Below are 22,534 nucleotides of genomic sequence, written 5' to 3'. Positions count from 1 at the left end.
TACAGTTGCACCAAAAGCTTTTTTTTTTGTAAAAAAAACCTACACATTTCTGCGGAATCAGTCTTGCTACAGCTTCTTTAGGCATGTGTTTGTTTAATGCTTTGATTTTTGTCAACAATCTCCTTAGTTGTCTACATTAACTCAAATTAAATCTACTGGGTACGATTACTCATCCAAGGGGAAATGACACAGAAGATACAGTAGGAGAAATTCAGCACAGAATAAATAAAATGTAGTGCAGGAACACCTGGCGACTTTAAATGAATTCAAATCTCCAGGACCTGATGAACTACATCCCAGGGTATTAAAAGAACTGGCAGAAGTGATCTCAGAACCACTTGCTATAATCTTTGCAAACTCCAGGAGAACAGAAGTCCCAGTGGATTGGAAGAGGGCTTATGTTATCCCCATCTACAAAAAGACGGGAAAAGAGGACCCCAATAATTACGGTACCATCCAGTCAGCCTGACATCAATACCAGGGAAGATTATGGAGCAGATCATTAAACTGATGGTCTGCCAGCACTTAAAAGGGAATACTATGATCACAAATAGTCGGCATGGGTTGCTGAAAAACAAGTCATGCCAGATTAATCTCTTTTTTTGCTAGAGTGACAAGCTTGGTAGACAAAGGGAATGCTGTGGATGTAGCAATACCTTGATTTTAGTAAAGCTTTTGACAAGGTTCCCCATAATCTCGCAAGTAAGCTAATGAAATGTGGACTAGACAATGCTACTATTGGATGGATTTGTAATTGGTTGACTGACTGAACTCAAAGGGTGCTCATCAATGGCTCATCTTCATCCTGGTGAGAAGTGACTAGTGGGGAGCCACAGGGGTCTGTTTTGGGCCCAGTGCTATTCAATATTTTTATCAATGACTTGGATGATGGAATAGACGGCATGCTAATCAAATTTGCAGATGACACCTAATTAGGAGGGGTAGCCAATACCCCATAGGACAGAATCAGAATTCACAATGACCCAGACAGATTAGAGAGCTGGACCAAAACAAACAAAATTAATTTCAACAGAGATAAATGTAAGATACTACACTTGGGCAGAAAAAATGAAATGCCCAGAAATAGGATGGGTGACACCTGGCTTGACAACACTACACGTGAAAGGGATCTGGGAGTAGACCACAAACTGAACATGAGTCAGCAGGTGTGAGGCGGAGGCCAAGAAAGCCAATGCGATTCTGGGCTGTATTAATAGGAGTATAGTGTTTAGATCAAGGAATGTAATTGTACATCTCTATTCTGCATTGGCTAGACCTCACCTGGAATATTGTGAACAATTCTGGATACCACAATTCAGGAAGGATATTGACAAGCTGGAACGGGTCCAGGAGGGCAACCAAAATGGTAAAATGTCTGGGTTCCATGTCCTATGAGGAGATACTTAGGGAGCTGGGTATGTTTAGTTTGGTGAAGAGAAGGTTAAGAGGTGACATGATAGCCATGTTTGGATATTAGAAGGGATGTCATGTCGGTGAGGGAGCAAGCTTGGTTTTTGCTGCTCCAGAGACTAGGTCCAGGAGTTATGGGTTCAAGGTGACGGAAAAGAGATTCCACCTAAACATCAGGAAAAAGTTCATGACAGTAAGGGCTATTCGACAATGGAATGCACTACCTCAGAGAGTGGTGAAGTCTCCTTTGGAGGTTTTTAGAGAGAGGCTGGATGGCCCTCTGACAGGAGTACTTTTAAGAACATAAGAGCCTGCTGGATCAGACCAGAGTCAATCTAGTCCAGCACTCTGCTACTCGCAGTGGCCCACCAGGTGCCTTTGGGAGCTCACATGCAGGATGTGAAAGCAATGGCCTTCTGCTGCTGCCGCTTCCGAGCACCTGGTCTGCTAAGGCATTTGCAATCTCAGATCAAAGAGGATTATTTATTTATTTATGATGAGATTTATAAGCCGCCTCACCCCCAAAGGGCTCGAGTGGTAGCCATAGATTGGTAGCCATAGATTGACTTCTCCATAAATCTGGCCAAGCCCTTTTTAAAGGTATCCAGGTTAGTGGCAATCACCACCTCCTGTGGCAGCATATTCCAAACACCAATCATAAGTTGCGTGAAGAAGTGTTTCCTTTTTTAAGTCCTTATTCTTCCCCTTTGATTATGTGTTCCTGCATTGCAGGGAGTTGGACTTCATGGTCCTTGGAGATCTCTTCTAACTCTTGTATATCTCTTCTAACAGATGATTCTATGAAAAACATTCCTAAAATTGTCTTTCTTTCCTCTGAAACTCTACCCCGCAGTGGTTGCACACTGTCATTTTCTCTTCCTGAGCTCTTCAGGGACAAGGAGACTCGCCCATGCTGCCCGCCAACCCCTGGGAGTCGAAGAGCAGCTTGGGCGTGTCTCCTTGTCCCTGCAGAGAGAAGATAAGCATGGGGAAAGCAGGTATGTAAAAGAAGCACCTCCAACCCAGTGCTGTTTGCACAGTGCAGCTGGGAAACACTGCTTCTCAAAATGTTTCCGCCCTGATACGGGAGAAAACTAAGGCGCTGTCTTGAAGCAGAGGCCACAGCCATGCAAACAGCGCCCCTGAAATGGTGTTTTTTCCATTCCAGGGGCGGTTTTTAGCCTGTACGGAGTAGGCCAAGGAAGCAAAAATGCCAAATATGTTCTAGAGGAGACATTCAAAAACACATGGCACCATCAAGAAAACCAGTTCCTCTGGAGAAAACAGCTCCTTTGGAGGAGGTGCCCTATGGCATCGAATCCTGCTGTGGTCCTTGTCCTGCCCAAACCATGCCCTCACCAGGCTGCACCTTCAAAATCTCCAGGTGTTTCCAACCCAGAACTAGCAGCCCTACACATGAAACCTCTGTTAAATCCTGCTGTCATTTTCAGCTGGTGAAGTCCAACTGGAATAATGCTGAAAAATACCAATATTTTTGTTTGAAATAATGGCTTTCTAGATTATAGCCAGTCATCCCAATCCAGGGGGAGGGGGGATCAGCTTCTTCCAAGATTGCTATTTATAGCAGTAAAGAGGGGGTGGGGGGACTCAATTTTAAAAAGGAAAAAATACCTGCTTTAGCCTATTCATGCATTTAAGTTTAAATCTCCCCTTCAGCTCCATTAGCCTATGGAGAATCTTTCTGGAAGCTGTTTTTCAAAGATAGATGCACTACTTCTCACCATAGCTACTAGTAACTCACTTCAGAAGAGTCTCCAGTTTTATGGCTCCTCAAAAAGGGTGTCCCCTTCAAATCTCGTTTCCAGTGGAGGAAAAACAAGGGCCTATGAATTGGACTCCCTGACGCAAATTTTACCAAACTTGAGACATTTGTAAGGAGTAACCAGCCTTTCTACTTGTTTACAGCTGAACAGCATATGGAAACTGGTCCAATTGCTCATCCCACTTTCATAGACTTCCTGGTCACGAGTCTGTAAACATCATTAATGCTGCATAGCAATGAGTTAAACTAGGCAAGTCTTCCTCATCAATGTATCTAATAGTAGAGTGGGTGTAAACAACTGAACCATGCTGGGAACAGATAAGAAACTGTTAGCAGAAAAAATATGGTTTTGTAAATGAATCAGTTCCCGTCTTCTGCAAAAACAGGAGTGCTGAGCATGCTCCAGGACTCATAGAATAGACAAAAAGTTATAAGAAATAAAAAAGATGGGAGTTGGTAGTTAGCTCAGATCCATGAGAAGTTGTGATATCCTCAGGAAACTTATAAAGGGGGATGGTTTTCAATCAATTTAACTTCCCAATTTCTTATCGCAGGAAACTTGCAGCATCAAAGGCAGAATGATGACTGCCCAGAAAATGCTGCCGTTTCCTATTTATGTATTCACCTACCCCCATAATTTCTCATGGTTCTCCTGCTTACCCATGAGTTTCTAAACTATCCAGCATTTAATGTTGCTTTGATAGGTATGTAGTGAAAAAAAAGTTGATAATTGTTCAATCCAGCTGCCTGTGTATCTTTATTTTGACTAGAGATTAAACAATTATCAACTTGTTTATTAGCATGACTTCAATTTGTTTAAATATTATACTGCGTTTTCCTTGTTGGTTGCTATGTATACAAGTAATATCATCTTCACCATGATCCTGCAAGATTGCTAAATCACTGAATGAGTGTAAAAGGGCTAACAGCCATTTGATTTGTTTTTAAAACTGAAATTTGGTTTTCTGAGAGGATAGGCAGGAAGCAACAGCCCGTCTATATGAAAGATTATGAAACCCCGCACCTGCAAATAGAATTAAGACAAAACGTCTCATAAATAAAATGAAATCCTCATAAAATCTATTTCCATTTTTCTCATTTCAACCCAAGAGTTTTTACCATAAAAGCAATAAACCTAAGCCCAGCCTGTCAGTGCCCAATTTATCTACTGTTCAGTAACAAAGGCTAAATCATTGTTCAAGATACAAATGAATATGCTGCCACAAAGATACTTCCACTATGTGCTAACCCATTTTTTAAAGATGACATGCACAAAAGGCCTATTAATTGCATTATCTTTTTTACAATCAAAATGACTGTCTGTACCTATCTGTAATGACTCTGGGTAGCAATTCTGCAGAATCCTCTTGATACGTACTATATTTATTTTTCCATAGCTTTACTGGATTGGATTTATCCTTCCACCTCTGCACTTTCCAAATCCACTATAAAGACTTTGTTACCCCTAGTTTCAACAAATTTAAGACATCAAAATCATCTTGCTTTAAAGCAGGTCAATCTTGATGCAGAAGCCAGTTTTAGAATATGCATCTTCAACTATAGCATAAGGTTGTTCTCTTCCCACCCAAAATAACTGTGCTTTAATGAAATCCAGAACAGATTACCTGGCAATGTAATAATGCACACCTAAAACCATACTAGTGTAAACAGAAATGTTACCTGGTTTGTCGAAGGCTTTCATGGCCAGATTCAACTGGTTGTGGTGGGCTTTCTGGACTGCGTGGCCGTGGCTGGCATCTTCAGAGGTGTATCACAGAGAAGTCTGTTACACACTGACTTCTGTGATACACCTCTGAAGATGCCACAGATGCAGGTGAAACATTAGGAACAAGATCTACCAGACCACGGCCACATAGCCTAGAAAACCCACCACAACCAGTTACCTGGTTTCTCAGTTTATTAAATACTAGTGGTTGAGTATTTAATCCATGTGGAAGTCATTTCAAATTGCATTTAGAAGTTCTACTCCACCCCTATCTCAATGGTTCCCTGGAACAAGTCTTTCACATCACCTACTTGATCTGTTTAACTCGTTAAGTCAGAGGTTGAACCTGCAACCTTCATCCCCAAATTAGACTCATTTGTTCATGAAGAGGAGTGATTTTGCCTATGCCACAGCTCTCAAACTAGTAACTTGCCTCATTACCTAATACACTGAAAACTGAGGAACATGGGATAAAAGTTGGCTCACGATACCAATACATCTTCTGAATGTAGAGTGGCTTGAAGTATGATGGTCCAGACTCAAACAGCCTCAGCTCGTGAGGCTCTCAGACTTTGCTAACACACAGCAGGTGGTAGAAAACTGAAGGGAATTTTCCTTAGTCTGTGAAGTTCTATAGTGCTATATAGTCTATTTTTCTTGAGAGTTCCTTTGTAGACAGAAGCAGCATATACATGCCAAAAATAAGACTGCCATTTAATGCTGCTCCAGACAAACAGTGGGTGTGTATGTTCCCTACTCTCCTTTTCCCATCATGCGAAGGGATTCCCTCCTATCCTGTTTAGATGTAAATAGTTTTGAGAATTGCCAGATCAAGTGGTTTTGCTATCCTTAGTGGAATAGAACTGCAGAACGCAAAATAACATGTGAACCAAAGGTGCATTTACCTAGACATCACACCATAGCTTAACATTTATCATGAACAAACTCATGGTGAACAGTGCAGAGGCATAACTCTTATACCAGTTCACTCAACTCTTCACCCGAAAAATGGTGATTTAAATCAGGCCTAATATGGCTAATGATACTTGAACTCGGTCTTCTGTCAGTAAAAGATTAAATCAACTTCTCCACAATTACAGAATAATGTACATCCTTTTATTACAAAATTGTTAAAAAAGTAATACAATGTAATAGTAGGCAAAACGAGGTCGACTATTTTGCTATGTTTTACTTTGCTCAAAACGAAGCAGTCACTGAATTTCAAAGAACCATTAAATATGCCAGAACATTTGACAGTATCAGCTTTCAAATCTAACAGTAGTGGCCTTTAGCTACTACTTACATTAGAATACAGATCTCCCTACAGAGAATCACATTACCTATACACAATTCTGTACAGTTTTTATACTGAAGCTAACAATGAGCTGCACTCAACTTCACATTCTTAGCAAAATCATCGACTTTTGAGCATAAATCTTTACAGCAAATTATCAATTTACTCTTCATCTTCTTCCTCCTCTTCATCTTCTTCCTCCTCGTCTTCCTCCTCCTCCTCATCTTCCTCCTCCGGTTCTGCCTTCTTCTTTGAGCTTTGTGGCCTACCTGGACCCTTCTTTCCTGCATCACCTTTGCCACCCTTGTATGCTGCAACATCCTGCAAATAGCAATATTGAAACCTTAAATACAAGCTTCATTTAGATTACAATAATATCTCAAAAACAGAGATGGTTTCTAATTTGTTCTTGGCATCTGTATTCCCATCAATCACTCTTTCAAGTAATGTATTCTCCATATCAGAGATGCCCAATGATGTGCCACAGTGCCAGTTTGACACTACTCGCCAAGTGTCAAAGATGGAGCAATGTAGAGTTCTGGCCCACCAGGACTTCTAATTGGCTCTGCAGAATAAAATGTCTCAGTTGCAGCTGTTGCCACAGTTCTGGTTCTTTGTACCTCAGCCCTCTTTCTAGCATCTTTTAAAATTATCCCTCCTCTTCATTGTACCAGAGCTTTTTGTGTGTGTGGCCACGGCTCCTGCAGTTGTCATTTCCTCATTGGCTGTGTCTCCTGTGGCAACCAGTTGTCACTATACCCACCACACTTTCTGGGGGATTCCAAATGTGGCCATAGGCTTAAAAATGTTGGGGACCCTGACTATTTCATTATGTCCTGTTGTGCCATGCCTTGATCAACACATCCCTTGCTACTCTCAGTATCAGAACAGAACCACGTTTGAAAAGTAACAGAAGCAATAATATTTATTGGATTTTCTTGCTGCTGGATGTGCCATAAAGTACTATGCCATGAACCACAACAAACAACAGCTCAGAAGAGGGACAACTTTCACTTACTTTTTCATATTTCTCCTTTAGTTTTGCTGCCTTCTGTTCAAAGGGTATTTTGTCTTTTGCTGATTGCTCAGACCACATTTCACCTAGTTTTTTTGCTGTGTCCCCAATAGATAAACCAGGATGGTCACTTTTGATCTTTGGACGATGTTCAGAACAAAACAGGAAGAATGCAGACCTAAAAAATAAAAGGGAGAGAAATACAGCTATATTTTGGGAATTTAGATACCAATCATTTTTCCTGGAAAACACACATAAAATTTCATCAAAACAAGCAAAACTAAATACTTTACAAAGGCTCATTCCGCACATGCAGAATAATGCACTTTCAAACTGCTTTCAGTGCTCTTTGAAGCTGTGCGGAATGGCAAAAACCACTTGCAAACAGTTGTGAAAGTGGTTTGAAAAAGCATTATTTTGCGTGTGTGGAAAGGGCCAAAGCTTTTTAAAAGTAGCTTACGGTGGTCGCTTTGGAGCATTGGGATCCTTTTTCTTCTTCTTCTCCCCTTTAGGAGGAATGTAGTTTTTCATCTCTCTTTCATAACGAGCTTTGTCACCCTTTGCCATATCTTCAAACTTTGACTTTTCTTTTGCAGACATTGTCTACACAGAAGAAAAAAAATGGAGTTTCAACATTATATCTCCAAAACCTCTACTCCTTAGAACAAGCTACAAATGCTATGTTATTGTTATTTAACCAGCTGAAGTTGACTTGACTGATGTTATGATCCTCTGCACCCAAAGCTCACTAAAATCCAGAATTACTTTCCAACAAAGACTATAGGAACGTTTGCAGTCTTGATTGAGTTCCTATACAACAGTGTACTACCAATTCCAAATACCACAGGGATACATTAACAAAGCGAATAGCAATATAGCATTCTGGTGTTCCCAGACTTCTCTAACAGTATCTTATATTTAAAACAGTCACAGAGGTGTGCGTCTATACAAATCTTTAAGGTAATCATAGTAGTTTTGCTACAAGAAACTAACATGATAAACTCTGTGAAGCCTTCATTCTGATTACTTGCGAGTAAGGCAGCTTACAGAAAAACACTACTGCTCGAGGATAATTATTGGTAAACAGACACAAATGTTTACTTTATATAAATGTTAAAAAAGAGGCCTACCCACCAAACATCCATCTGGTAAGTTTTGTAATAGTCATAGCATCTAAAACTACTGGTAAGAAGTAATTAAACTCCAAATCTAGTGGTAAGTGGAACAAAGAATTTTCTACAACTTTTACTTCGAAGGAATCAATCCACTGCCTTTATGAATGACTGTCATAATGTGACTTTGTTGTACAGACTCTCTAGCTTCCACCACTTAACATGCGGAAGCAACAATATCTTTTACTTCAGTCCACTTACAAACAAACTTTAGCCACCTGTGACAACAGCAACCATCCAAAAGTGGCCAATCTCAAGCACGTAAAAAAAATTAAACCCCTAGGCCTCCACCGTGGAGTTTTATTCAGCTTCTCATTATTCCACAATGCTCTAAACCATGTTCTTGTAACAAGCCTTATTAGCAGTGCAATGCCTACAGCCACGGCTCCACACATTCCTGACTGCGGCTGCATAAACTCAGGGTGGAGGGGGCACAAGCCAGGGCTTTTCTGGAGATGGCGGAAAGGGGCTACGCCAAACTCCGTTCCCGCCTTTTAAATAGGCGCGCGCCTGTAACTGCAACGCGCGCCACAGGGGAGGGCGGCGAGGAGGCGGGGCTTCGGGCACAAGGCGGGCCGAGGCCCGAGGAGACGCTTACCCGCCATCTCTCGGAGCATTTCTTGGAGAACTCGGCAAAGTTCACGGAGGAATCCGGGTTCTTCTTCTTGTGCTCCTCGCGACAAGTTTGCACGAAATAAGCGTACGAGGACATTTTGCCTCGAGGCTTGTTGGGGTCGCCTTTGCCCATGGCGGCGGCAACACACCCTGGAAAGGAGAAAAAGGCACCTAAGAAAATAAACACGGAGAAAGAGGCGGTCGCTGCCGGGGGGCCGCATTAAACCCCCGCTCAGCCCTCGTCCCTTCTAACCTGGGGCTACCCCAGCAGCGCTTTCCCGCCAAAATATTGCACCTCTCCCTACACGTTGCGTTTTTTCACCCGTGAACTGTCCACCCCCCTGAAAGCGATTCCGCCCCGTCTCTGCCTCGGCGTCAGCTCTCCCCAGTAAAAGTTTTGCCAGTCCCCCACGTTACGCTGCCCCGCCCTATAGCTCCAACCCTCTGAGCCCAAATTCCCACGTAAAAGAAATATACGTATATCGCCTCAACCTTTCGCCTGGTAGGACGTACAGAAAGGAAGCCGCGGCTGTTCGGTATGGAGTGGAGAGTCAACGGCGCCGGTCGGAGCACCTCCGTCGTCCGCCGCAGCCAAATAGGTCGCTTCGAGCGCACTTGATTGCCTCTTGTTTTCCACAAGCCTGCCAGCCACAGCAGCTTTACCAGCGAGGCTCTCTACAGGACCCGCCCCTCAAGGTTTCTGGTTGGGTGCCCCGTTGATTTGAACGTCGCAAAACCACACCCCCGGGCCTTGAGAAGAATTTCATTGGCTAAAACGTTAAGTGACGTTCCCCGAAGCCCAACTCACTGTGTTCGGTCGAGAAAGAGGCGGGACGAAAAAGGCAGTGGGGGAGAATCGCTTATGCTCATACCCGTTGAAACCGGTTAGGGAGTGTGGAGCGAGTGGGATTAAAAAGAACGCCCCCGATTGGTGGGCCGACACGGCTAAAAAAAAAATACCTCGGAGGCGCCTGCTATTGGCTAAGGAAAACATTCCGAGCTCCTATTGGTTGGAGGAGTGTAACATAGCGTGGTTTAAAAATACAAAGGAGGAGGGGGAAGGGAGAAGTAATGGCAAAAACAAGAAGGGGGGCAAAGAGGGAGGGAATAAAAGTGCGGGCGGTGACGTGAGGAGAAATTAGTGGAGGAAAACAGCTCGGGCGGGCGCTTCAATGCCTTTTTGATCAGCTCTTATTAAAGTATTGAGGTTAGAGGCGGACGACGCGTGTCTTCTTCCTAAGTAAAAGAGAAGCAAGTAGTGCTGATGCAGTCCAATTTCTGGTTTACTCGAAAGTGAATCACATTGCGCTGAAAGTCCTTCCAAGTCACCTCATATGTTTACAGCCTCCTAAAGTAACGCGACGCTACAATAATACACCCCCCTCTTTTTTTTTCAAGAAGTCCCTGTGCATTTAGAAGTTAATGTTTTAAGTCTTGCATGTTGGTACTTGTTGGAAGAAGTTTGAATAGCCTGTTTCCCCTTCAGAGTTAAAGTAAGCGTGTTCCACGCTGGCCACCTCGAGGAAAGAACGACTCCAGCGTGTTTCTGTGGAAAGCACTGGGGAGGGAAGTCTCCTGGAGGGGAAAAGGGGGCAGAGGTAGGCTTAGAGCCTTACAATGCCGGCCCTCGGAGGACCCCCATCTGCAGTGGGTCTGCCTTTCTTTCCCGGGGGAGACCTCTTGCAGGCAGCCTTTTCCCCATGGCGATCTTTCCGCCTGTTGCTGTTTTACCAGCTTCTCCCCCACCCACCCCCCAGCTGTCGCTGGCGGTCAACTATTGGTCCTTCCAGCACCCGATGGCCACAGTAAATCCATGCAGAATAAATGCTACCCTTGGAAAAGTCGGATGGAGTTCTTTGCGACCCGTTTGCGCGCCTTGCCCCGTTTCCCTTAGACTGTGTTTTTGTGCTGCGAGTATCCTACTGCCCTAACGACAAGATCTACTAGCCTAGATCTTCGTCCCCTACAATTGTGTTTGAAATAGAAATGCAGGAATGGAGAACATTTTGGTTAGTCAGCACGTGTTCTATTTTGAGAACTTTATTTTTTTTGTGAATGTTCAAGTATAATTTTGGAGAATGACAAAGAACAACCCTTAACGTGTTTCAGAAACGTTCTGTGCTGTTTGTGCTGTCTTTAAGGGCAGCCGGCTATTTTTCTGTCTACCGTGAAAGGCTGCAGCATTGAAGACTTAAAGGCAGCCACCTCTTTGTGGTGCCCTTTTACAAAGCGTTGGTATCATTGTTACGACTTGAGTCTATATTTGGTTCTTGTTAAGAAGGGACAACAGTAGATGGGCAACTTGCCAACCATTCATTCTCTAGCTGCAACTACATAGGATTGGTAGTATGCTTAACATACCTCATGTAAGTTTTTGCCTTGGAAGGGATTCATGAGTGCCTATTAGTGCTGAAGAGAAATCTGATCAACTTCTGACTTTCGCATGTAAAAAAAATGTTTTTTGCTTCTTTGTTCCCTTTGGTGCATCTTGAATTCTGCTTTGTACTCATGCTCTCTGACTTAATTAAGGCCCTTTCCGCACACACAAGGCAACTCAGGTTTGACTCGTGTCCACGGAAATCATTACCTGAGCTCAACTCATCTGTTACTCCGTACAGCAGTTGAGCTTGTGTCTTCAGAGTGTGGGACCACCTCCCTGTGCTGCGTCTTGATTGGTTGCTGACTTGACTCTGCTGTTACTGGTCTTTTTTTAAAGGCGCGCTTCTCACCGCTGCTGCGAGTCTCCCGTTCTGCGCATGGCCGAAATACTGCGCTGTAATTGGCTGGCTGGCAGAGTCAAGCCGAGGGAGATTCCGCACTCCGCCGGCTTCGGCTTGAGTGCAACCCGAGTTCACCAGGAAGTTGCACCTCCCAGTCGAGCTCAAAAATTTGACGGGGAGAGCAGAGTCAGACACGAGTCGAACGCTACGGCTGTGTGGAGTACCCGGGCCGGACCTACGTCGAACGAAGGTCAACTCCTACAGTGCGGAGGGGCCCTAAGTGTCCCATACCACCTGTATTCCAATGTGTTGTGAACAATTTTATTTTTAGACGTTTATGCTCTGCTTTTCTTCCTAGAGAGGACCCAAAGAAGCGTTTCTCCTCCTCCATGATATTCTCATAACAACAACCTTGGAAGGTAAGATAAGCTGAGAAAGAGTGAGTGGCCCCAGGTCACCCAGTGGTATAGTTTAAAATCTGCAGCCCTGAAGCTCTGTTTGAAGAAGTGAATTTTCCCTTGGTTCCTACTGCTGGAATTCTGCCAGATTGTTTCTTAAAGGAAAAAGTTTATTCTGTTTTTATGTGTGGTTTCCTTTCCTTTTAAACTGAAGGCAGCTTAAATAGAAAAATCCTCAAACAAAAAGATCTGGTGGGACTTCACTACAATAAGGAAATCCTCAGTAATAATCTGCCTTTTTGCTTCACAAAATGCTTCACATTTAGCATTATTGTAAGGAGAAACAGAAAGTGAGTTAACCTTATAAGCCATTTAAACAATTGTCAATAAAAGGTTAGAAATTAGTTACAAAGAAATTACTTACAAGGCAAATCGTAGGTAATCAACAACTAAAGGTTATTTATTTAAAACATGTATATGCTACCTTTCCACTCAGTTTAGAATCTCCAAGCAGTAAACAATCAAAACCATTAAAACAAGCTTTAAAAAAAACACAGTACAAAAATAATTTTTAAAAACAACAAGATGTATTAGAGAATCTCCCTGGGAAGGAAATTCCATAATTTTGTTACCACAATGGAGAAAGCCCTTTCTGAGGTTGCTACTCATCTAGACTAATTCAGATTTACATTTCAGATTGCTAGAGATCTGGGATTCTAACTGATCTCCAGATGACAGAGATCAATTAATGGCTGCTTTGATAGATGAACTCTATAGCATTGGACCTGTTGAATCCCTCTCGGAATCATGTCCTGGTCTGCCTCCACTCCCCAAATCTCCAGCTATTTCCCAGTCCAAAGCTGGCAACCTGAAGGTCTTGGTGAGGCTAACTCAGACCGTTACTATTATCAATTTTGATAGAACAAAGAAACATAGCAAGTCACATTTGTGATCATGTTACAATCTAAGGCCCCTTCTGCACATGCAGAATAATGAAATTTCAATCCACATTCACAACTGTCTGCAAGTGGATTTTACTGTTAAGCACAGATTCGACGTGCATTGAAAGTGGATTGAAAGTGCCTAATTCTGCATGTGCAGAAGGGGCCTCAGAAAGGGAAAGGGAATGTTGAACAAGGGATAAATAGATTTAAATTCGAATACTCTTATTTGGGCTTTGTTTCTATTGGGTACAAGTAATAATGGGCTGAACAAAGTTCAGATATGTAAATTATACCCTCACAGTCTTGAAGTGGGATGAGAAATCATGAACATGTAAAACGTAATGTAGGCATTTGAATCCAGTTTGGCACACTGACATTCTGCTCTTAAACACCACCTTTTGAAAAAAAAAGGAGTTCAGTGGAATCTGCTTCTAATTAATATTTTCAACTTCACTGTTCCCAGTATAAGATACAAAAATCTGCTTGTCTATGAAATAGAATTGTTTCTGAAACAAACAAAATTAACTACAGTAATCTGAGATCTGACATTGACCACTCTACAAAATCTTGCTGTGATAATACAATGCCATCCTGTGCAGAGTTAATGTTTATTCCGAACAGGGCTATCCTCTTTTAAACTCATTTTCTTGAATGAACCTAAAAGCTTGTAACTCTGATTGGAATTGCACAATTAGTCTTCTTAAGTGGTACCCCTATAATGTTAATTAACTTATTTAGTAATATATTAATTAACTTATTTAGTAATATATAGCAAGTGGAGGAGCGGCAGTGGCGTAGGAGGTTAAGAGCTCGTGTATCTAATCTGGAGGAACCGGGTTTGATTCCCCTCTCTGCTGCCTGAGCTGTGGAGGCTTATCTGGGGAATTCAGATTAGCCTGTATACTCCCACATACGCCAGCTGGGTGACTTTGGGCTAGTCACAGCTTCTCTGAGCTCTCTCAGCCCCACCTACCTCACAGGGTGTTTGTTGTGAGGGGGGAAGGGCAAGGAGATTGTAAGCCCCTTTGAGTCTCCTACAGGAGAGAAAGGGGGGATATAAATCCAAACTCTTCTTCTTCTTCAAGTTTTCTTGCGTTGATTTACAACATTAAATTTTTTAAAAACCTTTCTGAAATTACAGCTGATTCAGAACATATTAACACTCCTCTTAATTCTTGGAAGCACATCAACCCTGTGCTTAAGGGTCCATATTGGTCTCTCTTACTTTCAGGCCCAATACAGATATTAGCTTGGAGTTTTCTATTTCACCATCTGCACAGATTCTGAAAAGCCTTTGGGAGTTAGCTCTTGCTGGAACTACATTCTTAGAACCTGGCTCATGTGATATTTGAAGACAGAGAGAGCTCTCTCAATCCATCCTGGGCAAGACCTGACAAAGTTGCTCTTTTTTTTTTTACATAGCCAGGTACATGGCCCTTCTTCTCCTTCCCTTACTTGGTTTGGAGGACAGATGGGCTGACGGTGCTGCCAACCTTACTCTGTTCCACATCAATCAGGCAAGCAGTTTTTTAGCCAAGTCAAATTGACTGAGCAGGGTGCAAATCTTACCCCCACTTCTTCCTCATTCTTGAAATAGGAACAGAGCAGAAGTGGGATCCAACCAGTTCTCACCACTTCTCTAGAAGTGGTTACTAATTTTTCTGAGTGCCGAGAAGGGGTTACTAAAGCAACTTCCCTGCCCAATAGGGACTGGAGGTGCGTGTGTGCGTCGTCGTCACTGTTTGGATCCCACCACTGGAACAGAGGTCACCAGCAACATGAACTGAATTGTGCTTTCATTGTAGGGAAGTTCACCAGGTGAGAGATGGAGAGGAGAATCAGTCAGTTCAGTAATGGTGGCTATATTCTACTGTCGCATGAGGGAGAAGACCTTGTTTATGTCCTGTTGTTAGCCCTCCAGCGTAAGCGTTGGCCACTGCTTGAGATAGGATGATGGATTAAATGAACACTGCCATCCGGCAGTGTTCATCTTTGTATGTTGTTAAGAGGATTTGTAGTGACTATTGATTACATTTTTGTTGATTTTTCCTGGCTGCTGTTTTTTATTACCAATTATTGGTTTTACTGTAAAGCAGCTTACAATACAAAGAAAAATACATCTGAAACAGAAGGGCAGAGGCTTCTGAGTGACAAGTGAGTATTCTACACAGTTTTAAAATATGAAGCTCAGATTAACCTCTGGGCACACCCAAGCCTTAAATATGATCGTGGGACTTTTTATCATGCAGCCAAAACTCTTATTTAGATACTCCTGGGCCATCTGAAACTATTCATTCCATTACGTCAATATGGCTAATTCTCAACGTGGCCAAGTCTGTGGATGCTTATATCCAGCTGTTGGAACCATGAACAGACAGACCTTCTACAAACCTGAAAAAATGACAAAAAAATCTGAAATCTAAAAAAAGGGAGTCAACCCTTCCCAGAGTAATAGATACCCCCAGGTGACTGTTGCTGGGCAGGCCCAAAGTATTTCCAGGCCTCAAGTCATGGTTTCTGTCAGTAAAACTTGTAGGGAGGGGCAGGGCTGGTTTGGTTTTTAAAATCAGGGCAAGACCTGACAGCAACTGCTGGATGACATGCTACCATACTCAGCTGCAACCAGTTACCAAGGCTGGTAAGCAACGAGCATGCTATGTTCTACTTCACAACTTGCATGACTTACCCAGGACTGGCTGCATATACTGTTCAACAGCTGCCTTCCCAGAAAACCCAGTGTTGTATAGTGGCTAGAGTTTCAGACTAGGATGTGGGAGACCCTGGTTTGAATCCCCATTCTGTCATAGTTCTCACTGGTTGACTTTGGACCGGTTACACATTCTGAGTCTAACTGACCTCAGTATAGGGACAAAATGGAGGACACAAGAACGATATGAGCAGCTTTGGGTCCCCAAAGTTATGTGTGTATGCAGTGCTGTCAAGTCACAGCCGATTTGTAACCTCAGCAAGAAGCTTTCAAGGCAAGTAAAAAGCAGATGTAGTTTGCCATGGCTTTCCTCTGCAGTTTCCTTGGAGGTCTCCCTTCTAAGTACTGACTCTGCTTAGCTTCTGAGATCTGAGAAGATCGGACTATAGCATGGCACCTTCCCTCTCAAAGTGAGTTGTTATATACAAAGTAAATCAGTGGTGGGATCCAAAATTTTTAATAACAGGTTCTGATGGTGGTGGGATTCAAACTGTGACACCGCCGCACACACGCACCTCCAGTCCCTATTGGGCAGGGAGGTTGCTTTAGTAACCCCTTCTTGGCACTCAGAAAAAATTAGTAACCACTTCTAGAGAAGTGGTGAGAACTGGTTGGATTCCACCTCTGAAGTAAATAAATATAACTGAAGAAAGAGGGAAGATAAAAATGAGTTGGGGGGGGGGGAGACAAGCATCAAGGGATAAAAGGCATCAAGAAAAGATGAGGATAAAGGGGTTGCCAGGATGAGAGAAAGAGGAAATAGTGTGAGGAGGGGGATACAGGGAAAAGTGAAGCCTCCACCCCCATATACAGACAGACACCCTTTTTCCAGATTCCCCACTGTACAAGTGGAATTGGCCTAGTGGATGGCATGGCACAACTTGACCAGTTTTCTTGGGAAGATGCTGCCAGGAGGAGGGATGGAGGGAAAGCTGAAGCCGGGGGAGGCAACTAAAGTCAAGTTGGCTGGCGGGTGAGGAGGAAGCAGGAACAAGAGAGAGACTTTGTGGACTTCTTTGAGAATGGAAAGAGGAAGAAGTGGGAGATGGAAAATGAGATATTCCTGTGTTATACTCCCGCTTCAAACCCCGCTTCTCCCAGGCTCCATCCCCAAATTCCCAGGAATTTCCCCATTTAGAACTGGCAGTTCTATGGTTGTTGGTCATTTTTAGGTATGGTCTATTTTTCTAGTGTGAGTTGGGAGATGAAGTATCAAATTTCTCTTGAGAGTGAGCCCTGTGGAATTTAGGAATTCAGAGATTAACTATTCACACTGTTAGAGACTGTGTCAAACAGCCTGTTTTTTGTGTTTCTTCTACAGAAAGACAATTAGCTATAGCTATTACTGAACACATAATAAACACAAAACCAGAATAGGCAATGAATATAATTAATCTATTAATGCTTTCAGAATATTAGCAACTGCATCTGATCTGCTTCCAAAGATTTCTGGGGCCATATTTAGCTGATTTTTTCTGATTGTTCCAACATGAAAACTGAAGTGGCCATTAGTTGTATGTTTTGTGTGTGTGTGTGTTTTCCCTGCTTGCCTTTCATCCCTGGCACTTTCTTTTGAGCTTGAATGTCTCCAGGCAATTGTCGTTGTAAACAACTGTTCCTTCCCTAACAGTGTACTTAAGATATAGGCAACAAGTCAGAGAAAGCATTATTTTGAGGCTTGGGAAGCACATCCCCTGAAAGAATGTGTTCAATTACTTTTTATGTGAAGTGTGGTAAAGATTATAGTGAAGGATGACCAGCTTGTGCTTTGTGGCTTTAAAATTCACCAAAAGCATTTAAAGTTGCCAGCCAGAGTTACAGTGCTGGGAATGTTTTGGAATTAGGGATCCCCTTACTGTCACACCTTTCCTACCCAGAAAATCTGCTCTGCTATAATGCAATGCTGTTATCTGACATAGCATTTCTTGTGTCCAAAAACTTGTGATGTTCTGTTTATGTATTTAGATAAATATCTGTAACTGTATAAGAAGTTGCCAGACTCTCTTCTGCCCAGTGTACTGCAATTCCTGATGTAGCTTATTTGTTTGGTATATTTTTAACCCACTCTTTCTCCAAGGAGCTGAGGGCAGTATATACCCAGTTTCCCTCCCATGTTATCCTCACAACTACCTGGGAAGTAAATTAGACTGAGAAAGAGGGACTGGTGCAACATTATCCCGTAAGTTTCCATGGCATAATAGAAATACAAAACCCGGGGTTCCCAGATCCTAATCCAACAGTAACCACTACACCATGCTGGCTTTTCCATTTCTTCCTTCCACATCCATGCTGCTACTGAATCCTAGATGTATTTTGCAGGTTGGAAATAAATCAAGATAAATTATCATGCAATTATTTGCCAAGGCAAGCCTCTACAATGGCAGCTGGGATATGCATTTAAAAACAGTCTGCCACGGAACAGCTGTACATCATAAAAGTGCATTCATTAGCATTGAAAGCATTCTCAATATGCACACCTGGCTTGCCAAATAATAGCACACAAGTTGCTGCTGGCATTAATACTTTCCACACAATAGGACAGTTCTTCTGGCACAAGCCTTATGGCCACCAGCCCAGAGATGCAACAGGACAGAAGCATTTCTGCGGGTCAAGGCAATGTAATCCATGCATGTTCCAAGAATATCCACTCAGTTTATGAAAACAAGGATTAGGACATCATTGTTTCAAATCCTTCATTCTGACTGAAGGTGCAGTAGTGACACATTTTACAGCAAAGGTCACTGCAGCAAGAATAAATCACAGGGCAGCATTTTTCAGGAAACAGTTACAAGGGGCAGTGCTGAAAAATACATTTTGACCGAGCTTTCCATACAGCTGAGCAGGTCATTGCTGCATAATATCAAAGCAACCAGGTAGATAAAATTCACAACTCAGCTGGGAATATCTTTTGTTCCCGGTTTTAAGGAATGTACCTGTTCAAATTAATGTAAATGTGCTCCCTTTAAAAGTTTTGCTTTTTAACAAAGCTGTGTGTGAAAAGTAGTTTGCACAGATACCCCAGCTGTGATTCCAACTCTGTCTACCCAGCCCATATCAGTCAGAAAAGAGCAAGATGGCATCTACAAAATACCTGAACCCTCTATGGGAAAGGCCGAGGATACATCCCTGCGGCGTTGAGAGCATTTAATGCCAAAGTGAGTCAACAAATCCTTTATGGGATCCCCATCTGGATAGGGGCATGGAGCAGAGAGGTTGAAAGGGTACAGTCGTACTTTCTGTATAAAATCCTTGGCTTGCCCCATTCTATTCCCTATGCGGCCCTGTGCTTAGAAACAGGCCAGCATCGGCTGGAAACTCTGGCCTGGTGCCGTACATTCAAGTTTTGGGCCAGGATTTGTTTTAATCGAGATGAACTGGACTATACATCCCAGGGATGCTCCATCCTCCACACAACCCAGTGGTGGGTTAAAATCGAAGCCAAACTTAATGAGTTGGGCATTTCCTTGGAGGACCTGCTAATGTTAACAGAGCAGGAGGTCTATGGGGCTATCAAGAAGAGACTTTTTGATAGAGAGTTTCAACAGATACTAGAGGAAGCTAATAAAACCTGTTCCCTGATCTCTCTGGGAATACCTGTGGATAGATTAATTGTAGCCTGGTATCTTTATCTCCTGGTTGAGGCCCGGTGGCGTAGAGCAATCACCTTTGCTAGGTGTAATGCCCTGCCTTCCTCCTTTAGCCTTGGAATTCCACATAAAGAAAGGAAATGCCCGTGTGGCATGGGTTCTGTGGAAACAGTATCTCATATGCTGTTGGATTGTCCTTTTTATGAGATAGGTAGGAAGAAGCACATAATCCCCTTCCTGCATGGAAGTGAAGGCATTACAGATAAACAGAAGGTTATATATCTTTTAAACAGCCACAACTACGAGCTGTTGGAAGCGGTGGCTAAATTTTTAAATGGTGTTATTTTAACTCGTCAGAAGTTGTAAAGGCTGTTATTATCTTGCAATGTTAATGTTAAACTATTTATATGCCATTAAAGGTATTCGAAATCGAAAATACCTGAAGTTAAATAAAAACTTTTAAAAAGTAGCATTTCAAGCTACTTCGGCAGTAACTTGAATGTGAGAATTGGTACCTTTTGGGAGAACTGTGAGAACCCAAAGGGTTTAAAGGAAGCATGTGACTCTAAAGTTTGTGGGAACAAGCACAGTGTATTTTAATAGTATTCTGGGAAATATAGGCTAAAAGTCTTTTTTATTATTGTAGTTGCAAAATGCTGAAGAATACCTTTTTGTTACATCAACTTTCTTGCTTGTATAGATTACATATGTTTGATAGTACACCCCTCAAACACTAAGAGAACACTCCTTAGCAGGTCTGCTTAAAATCCTACTCAGGTCTACTCAGTGGAACTCACTCCCAAGAAAATGTTTTTTAGGATTGCACTGCTAATCTGTCACATTGAACTGTTAGCTTTAAAAATAAAGGCAGGTTTTCTGGGTGATATTCTGTCAGCCCTCATGTCCCCAGCAGCTGGCAATCAGGAGAATACAGTCACTGAAAATCGAGCTGCAATACTTAACAGCTGTTGATAGATGACAAGGTTAGAAAAGATGTCAAGTATTCCTCAGAAATACAAGATCTGAATGTAAAATGGATTTTTTTTTTCACTGCAGGGTACCACAATTACAACTGCAAAAATGGACAGTGTGCTAGTTAACGTCATGGTCATTTATGTACTAAGTAGGAAAGTGGTTCTGGCCTTTTTTAAACTCAAGGGCTAGTAAACTCAAAATAGTATGTAGCCAATCATGGTGACATTGCTTTCTTGAGTGGAATATATCCAAGGATAATCTTTATATCTATAAAGCCTATTTTTAGTATCCCTTGTAGGGCCCTTAAAGCTACAATCTTAGGCTCATTCCGCACATGCAGAATAATGCACTTTCAAACTGCTTTCAATGCTCTTTGAAGCTGTGTGGAATGGCAAAATCCACTTGCAAACAGTTGTGAAAGTGGTTTGAAAACGCATTATTTTGCGTGTGCGGAAGGGGCCTTACTGTAGTTACCTACCCATAACGAAACCTTGCTGACTTGCCTCCAAGTAAGCCTGTGCAAGAGGTTGCACTTCTGTAGTCTAAAACTTGAAACTATTTATATAATAAACAATGTATATAGGTGAGTTTATTAAAATTCAGTCTATGACTTAGTGCCATTTGACCAAACTGAACAATTTGTTTTTATTTTACAAACAAAAAAAGAGAAAACAATTGAAATGTGAAGGAGATATAACCATCATGACAATCACAATCTAAAACAGTTATGAAACATACATAAGCTTGTATAGATCAAAATAAACTATCAGTATTAAATATACAACAGATTTGTAATTATAATCATACTAGTAAAAAAACAGCTAACATTGACTAATATACTGGTTTAAAATAACTCAGTTATTTAAAGAGCCCAATTGATTCTATCTATAAATTTGTTCAGTATTTTTAAAATTGATGGTAAAAGCATGTGGTTACATATACAAAAGGAGATATTACAGTAATCTAAAAAGGCTTTAGTCTGGTCTGGTTATTAAAATATTATGTATATATGATGTACAGCATATATTTATATATTTATATATTTATATTTATATATATATATAAGTGCAGGTAATATAAATAATTAGGTAAATACACTCATAAATCTTTCCAATATAACCTATTATCTAGGCAGTATTTGATAATACCTAAAGTATTTCTCATGGAACTTGTGTTTTGATCTTCTATTTACAAGATTGGTCAGTTGAGCTATGTTGAAATACTCATTTTTTCTTCTTCCCAGTTTTCTTGGTCAGGAAATTTTCTTTTTACCAATTGGATACTATTGAAATTCTGGCAGCAACAGCTGAATTATTTTTAATGAACTCAGCAGGACTTTCTTCATATTATTCTGTATTTTGTACAAGTGTTCAGCTTGTATGATATATGGCTATCTATTTCTTTGTGGTTTAATTCCTGTGTTAGATATGTCATCAGTTGGGTTTATGCCAGTCAGCTATTTTGCCACACTAAGAGGAGAGGGGATTCATTCATTCATTTTTATCCCACCCTTCTTCCAATCTCCCCTTCCCATTTTATCCTCCCAATAACCCTTTATTCAAAAGAGAGACTTCCTGGAATGGGAGTTAAAATCAGAAATCCAACATTCCAGACACTACTTTGGGTGCGATTTAAATAGGAGACAATTATTATGAAGAAAGCTGCTGTTCCAGCATAAATATGGCAGCAACAGTGAAAAATATTTTGGAGTGGCATCAGTTCAACTTTATTTTAACTGAATTGGGAGAAAAAACCCCTTCAGTGATTCTGTGCCTTTAATCCACTTCCACCCCAAGTACATGATTGTGGCAGATGGTCAAAAGTCCTGTCCCTTTTTATCAGTTACCAGTCTACTGTATGCAAGTTTGATGCTTATGCAAAACAACTAACAAGCAATCAGAACACAGGAATGCCTTAAACAGGGCGGGATTCAATTGGCCCTACCTGCACTATAGGCAAGCACGGGAATTCCTGAGGCTACACTATGCCTTGTTCAGGATCCTGCAAGGAACTACCACCATCTGAAACACCCACATGGGGGCTGGGAGTGAGAGCACAACATCTGTTACACTGACAGCTCAGTTCAAGTAGGGTCCAACCCTTCAGGGCATCTTGCACTATCCCCATAGCACAGTGTAGCCTCGGGAATTCCAGCACCTGCTTGCACTGCAGTTGGGTCCAATTGCAT

The 22,534-nt window shown here is 41.9% G+C and overlaps 1 protein-coding gene across 2 annotated transcripts; it reads right to left on the bottom strand.

The window, feature by feature from the left end:
- Window positions 1-6,021: 6,021 nt before the first annotated feature.
- Window positions 6,022-9,676, bottom strand: HMGB2 (high mobility group box 2). 2 transcript variants are annotated; one of them, XM_048509889.1, is made up of 5 exons: window positions 9,508-9,676; window positions 8,999-9,186; window positions 7,689-7,831; window positions 7,232-7,406; window positions 6,022-6,534 (listed from the first exon to the last, which is right to left on the bottom strand). In XM_048509889.1, the coding sequence occupies exons 2-5, from the start codon at window positions 9,146-9,148 to the stop codon at window positions 6,376-6,378; spliced, it is 627 nt and encodes a 208-aa protein (XP_048365846.1). In that variant the 5' UTR covers window positions 9,149-9,186; window positions 9,508-9,676; the 3' UTR covers window positions 6,022-6,375. The 2 variants fall into 2 exon arrangements, with proteins under 2 accessions (XP_048365846.1, XP_048365845.1); XM_048509888.1 differs by having other exon boundaries at window positions 8,999-9,165; window positions 9,508-9,674.
- Between the last annotated feature and the right edge of the window lie 12,858 nt (window positions 9,677-22,534).

This window comes from Sphaerodactylus townsendi, linkage group LG10 (genome assembly GCF_021028975.2).
Source record: "Sphaerodactylus townsendi isolate TG3544 linkage group LG10, MPM_Stown_v2.3, whole genome shotgun sequence".
Lineage (NCBI taxonomy): Eukaryota > Metazoa > Chordata > Lepidosauria > Squamata > Sphaerodactylidae > Sphaerodactylus > Sphaerodactylus townsendi.
The sequence above is the reverse complement of the archived record's forward strand: the minus strand, read 5'-3'. Positions and strand labels throughout refer to the sequence as shown.

What these genes read in the sequence shown, in the direction of transcription:
- HMGB2 (XM_048509889.1), bottom strand. Translation starts at nt 9,148, where the DNA reads ATGGGCAAAGGCGACCCCAACAAGCCTCGAGGCAAAATGTCCTCGTAC. An exon ending in AATGCTCCAAAGCGACCACC is followed by an intron (nt 7,407 to 7,688) that starts GTAAGCTACTTT and finishes TTTATTTTTTAG; the next exon opens with GTCTGCATTCTTCCTGTTTT. An exon ending in TAAAGGAGAAATATGAAAAA is followed by an intron (nt 6,535 to 7,231) that starts GTAAGTGAAAGT and finishes TGCTATTTGCAG; the next exon opens with GATGTTGCAGCATACAAGGG.